The 4,053-nt window shown below is 32.2% G+C and overlaps 1 protein-coding gene across 1 annotated transcript in view; it reads left to right on the plus strand.

The window, feature by feature from the left end:
• The window catches only part of CACNA2D1 (calcium channel, voltage-dependent, alpha 2/delta subunit 1), a 584,478-nt gene that overhangs the window by 487,770 nt on the left and 92,655 nt on the right, over positions 1 to 4,053 (plus strand). Inside the window, exon 12 of the mRNA XM_006896147.1 lies at positions 2,050 to 2,154. Coding sequence (XP_006896209.1) covers positions 2,050 to 2,154 — 105 coding nt within the window. The remainder of the gene's footprint in view (positions 1 to 2,049; positions 2,155 to 4,053) is intronic.

Here is a 4,053-nt window from a genome sequence, read left to right on the forward strand (position 1 = left end):
GCAGGGGTGTGTCAGTAAATTATTTTTGTAATTGTGTCCCAAATAAATTTCATACATTTTACTTTCCACACTTCCTTTATGCATTTAACCTCTTCATTTTAAAATAATTTCCCCAAATATCAGGCCTGTCTCCCTCAACATTGATGTATATTTTATGCCTTTAAGGTATTATAATATTCTTATAAATTGTACTTTTAGAATAATATCTTAGATCACATATGCAACCTACAAATGAAATTTTGATCAAAAATAAATTGTACTCAACTGAGGGGACGAGGGGGAATATAAATTAACTTTAGTTAAGGAATTACAAATATTTTTCACAGAAGCATTTCGATGACAAAACATGTAGTTTTCATCATAGTCCAATTTCAGAAAGCTTATTGCAGAGATAAGAACATACTTTCTTTCCAAACACATTTTACAACTGGAGAAAACTAGATTGTTAGGAGGTACTAATCTTGGAAAAGGACATCATGCTTGGAAGGGTAGAGGGACAACGTAGAAGAGAAAGACCCTAGATGAGATGGATTGACATAGTAACTGGAGTGAGCGAGGCGTGTTGTAGACAATGAGATGCGTTCAGGATAAGGCAAGGTTCAGAGATACTGTGTATATAACAACAACAACAACCACCTCTTCTCCCAAAAAGCTCCCCCTGCAATGGAGTCAGTTTTGACTCATAGCAATCCAATAGGATGGACTAGAACTGCCACCATAGATTTTGCAGGTGTGTCAATCCTTATGGAGGAAGAATGCCCATGTTTCTCTGATGGAGCTGCTGGAAGGTTTGAACTGCTGACTTAGATAGTATGTACCACCATACTTCTTCTAACGTAGTCCAGCTTTCTAGTTTTATTATTAATTGTAATGTTAATCCATTGTTTTCCCTTGTTCAAATGTTTGAATAACTGGAAAAAGTTTAAAAGATAGTTAGAACTGTGCCTTTCAGAAGGAGAATGTGAATCAAGTTTGAGCAGACTTCAATGAAAGTATAACATTCAAGAGTAAAAAGAAAAATAATCTTAAGTTTTGCATTATAATCTCATTTCTGTAATACATAACTGTAGTAGTATTCTAGAGGATGAGATAAATTAACTTGAACAAGAAAATAGAGTATATCCGGGAAATAGATATCAGCATTTTCAAAGAGAGGTATTTGTGTTAGGAAGTCAACAAGAAGCTTGCAGTTCTCAGAATGCACAGTAGGTAATAGAGATGAAGAAATGAGTTAAATAAATGTGAAAGATTCAGGAAAAGTGTGAGCTTCAATGTCATTAGGGAAAATAAAAGGGCAATTATCTAATAAGAATATATAATAAGGATATTTTCATTTATTTACTGTAATTCTTTTCATTTTTTGATAAAATAATCTAGACATAAAATTAATAAAATGATCATTGGTTTTAAAATTTCTTAGTTAACTTTTGAATTAATATGCTAGTCACCTTTCTGGGCAGGACAAAAGCACTGTATATCCAGACAAAATTTAGTGTCCCTTGTGAAATTTACATTTTATAAGGAGAAACCTCCCAAGGCAGAGGTAACTCACTGTTGCTGTGAAGCAGAATACTGTTACCCATGGAGGACAGTGTTTGGTGAAGCTCCCCGATGAAAACAAGCTTGGAAGCAGGAGTGGCATCCACTTCCACAGAAGCTTGCCTCTGGAAACCCTATGAACCTGGAGAATGAAGAAAGTTATACATACAGGAGGTGTCCAGGACTTCCGTTCATAGGGTTGCTATGAGTCACCTGTGACTCGACGGCACTTAACAACAATAACAACAACAACAACAGAGGAAAACCAAGACAAATCAAAGAGAATATATACTGTATATCAGAGGAAATGTTGAGAATACAAGTAAACTCTTGCAGGTAGCTTGCAATTTAAAGCACAGTTCTGGGATCTAGAGTTCTGGGAGTTCCTAGAATGCAATCACCGAGCAGGTAGTTTATTCATTGCTTCTCATTTGTTCATGCTATATTCATAGCACTTCTTTTTTATTGTAAATATATATAATATTGGGTTGTTTTTCTTTTTTTTAACAGTATAATGTTTCTAGAGCCAACTGCAATAAAATCATCATGTTATTTACGGACGGAGGAGAAGAGCGAGCCCAAGAGATATTTGCCAAATATAATAAGGAGAAAAAAGTGAGTATCATTTGAAACAGAATTTCATATTCTAATTTGATGGAAGTTATTTTGAGTAGATATTTGGAGGGAACAGAAAGAAAAAAATTCTTTATTAAAATCACTAAGTGCTGATTTTAAAGTCATAGTAATTATAGAATATAACAAATGATTAAATTAGAGAATAGTTAAATATTTTATCTTTGTGAGCTTCCATGTGTATTGTAACTGATAATGTTAGTAAAATAACTTAGAAGTACAGCTCTGAATTGACCTTATTCATAGATCCCAAATAAGGAAAGCTTAGTCAAAGAAATGAGCCAGAGAAAGTGAAATGTAAAAATAATTTCAGATTCTCTAGGGTATTTATATCATTTAATTATTAAATATTCTAGTAATAACACAAAAATATGTCAGATATTTTTACAATGATAAATAGAGGGAATCACAATAGCAAATAAAGTACCTTATTTGAAAATTAGTTCTTTTGAAAAAAAATTAAGAAAGATCCTATTCTAGGAAATGAATAAAAATATATGCTATTTTAAAAGCAATGAATTGTGCAACTTGATGTTTTCTATATATAGAAAAGTTGATCCACATTTGGTTATTTTTATCTTTTGCTGATCTTATTATACTTCATATTTATAAAAATATATTTGTAAGTTGTGCCATATTTCAAACCCTCAGAAACAAACACCGCATTTGGAATTCTACTGATAATAAAATGCAGTAATATTGAAAGTTAGAACAAATAAATGACTTGTATCAGAACCTCCTTATGACAGTGATCAAACCCCACTCTAAGTTGAGGGACTCTGTAATAATTTGTCCCTCTATGTATCATATTGCAAAGTGACTGTATTGTCGAGGGACTTAACTACTTTGAAAGTTCACCCTCATAGCTGATCCAGCTGACTGTGGAGAAAGCTTCAATCAATATCATAACTCAATTTTATAACTTTTCTAGCAGTCTTATAAGCAGCTTATTTCAGTATTCTGATTGACACTTAATTGTATGAGGGTATAATGGTTCCCAACCAGAGTTTTCAAAAACTTTGAATTCTACAAAATTGGTAATGAGAGTAATGTATCAATATTGGTTCATGAACTATAAGAAATATACCACACTAATGCCAAAAAGGACAAATAATCATTTAGAGAGAGAGACAGGAGGTAAATGAAAAATTCCTGTGCTTTTCTGTACAACTTTTCTTTAATAAAGTGCTCTAAGAAGTAATAAATATTGAGATGAGATAATATTTTTATTTCAGTATCAATATAGGAATTTCATATTTATCAAAAGTAATATTATACTGGGCAAAATTTTAACTTACTTTTCTTTCTAACTGAATTTTTATCATTTAGAGAGATAGCTGCTGATGAATTTTTTTATACAGCTGTAAGCAATGTTGAAAAAGAAATATGATTTATTTTTTAAATTTCTTTGCAAAAAAATAGGGTAGATAATGGAACTATCTTTGCTGAAAATTTTTGGGACATGTTGAAACACTTTTAAGTGCCTTATACCTTAAGTATTATTTGTAAATTTGACAAAGGTTTGGAAATGTGTTAATATAAATAATTTCAGATTAATGTCACATCTTCTTCATACCCATATTAATACACTGCTTTTAAAAGAATAGTGAATTAGCATACATTTAAGGCAGGGTGTAAGTCATTTTGTTTTGTTTTTAAATATTTAGTCAATATTAATGGTATTGCAGCTCCTTTTTATAATGTTGTGCTGTTGTGTTGTGGTTGACCATACAGAGGCTGTCCCTTTGGGATTGCAGCATGCTTCTGACCACTAGGACACCAGAGCTCCCTATGAACAATGAATAGCAGTTGCTAAATAAGGTTGCATAGTGGAGTGCATTTGGGGCGGGGAGGGGGGGATGAGTCCAAGTATGTCATTTG

The sequence above is a fragment of the Elephantulus edwardii genome, unplaced genomic scaffold, assembly GCF_000299155.1.
Source record: "Elephantulus edwardii isolate Elephantulus edwardi_28Jun2011 unplaced genomic scaffold, EleEdw1.0 scaffold00183, whole genome shotgun sequence".
NCBI lineage: Eukaryota > Metazoa > Chordata > Mammalia > Macroscelidea > Macroscelididae > Elephantulus > Elephantulus edwardii.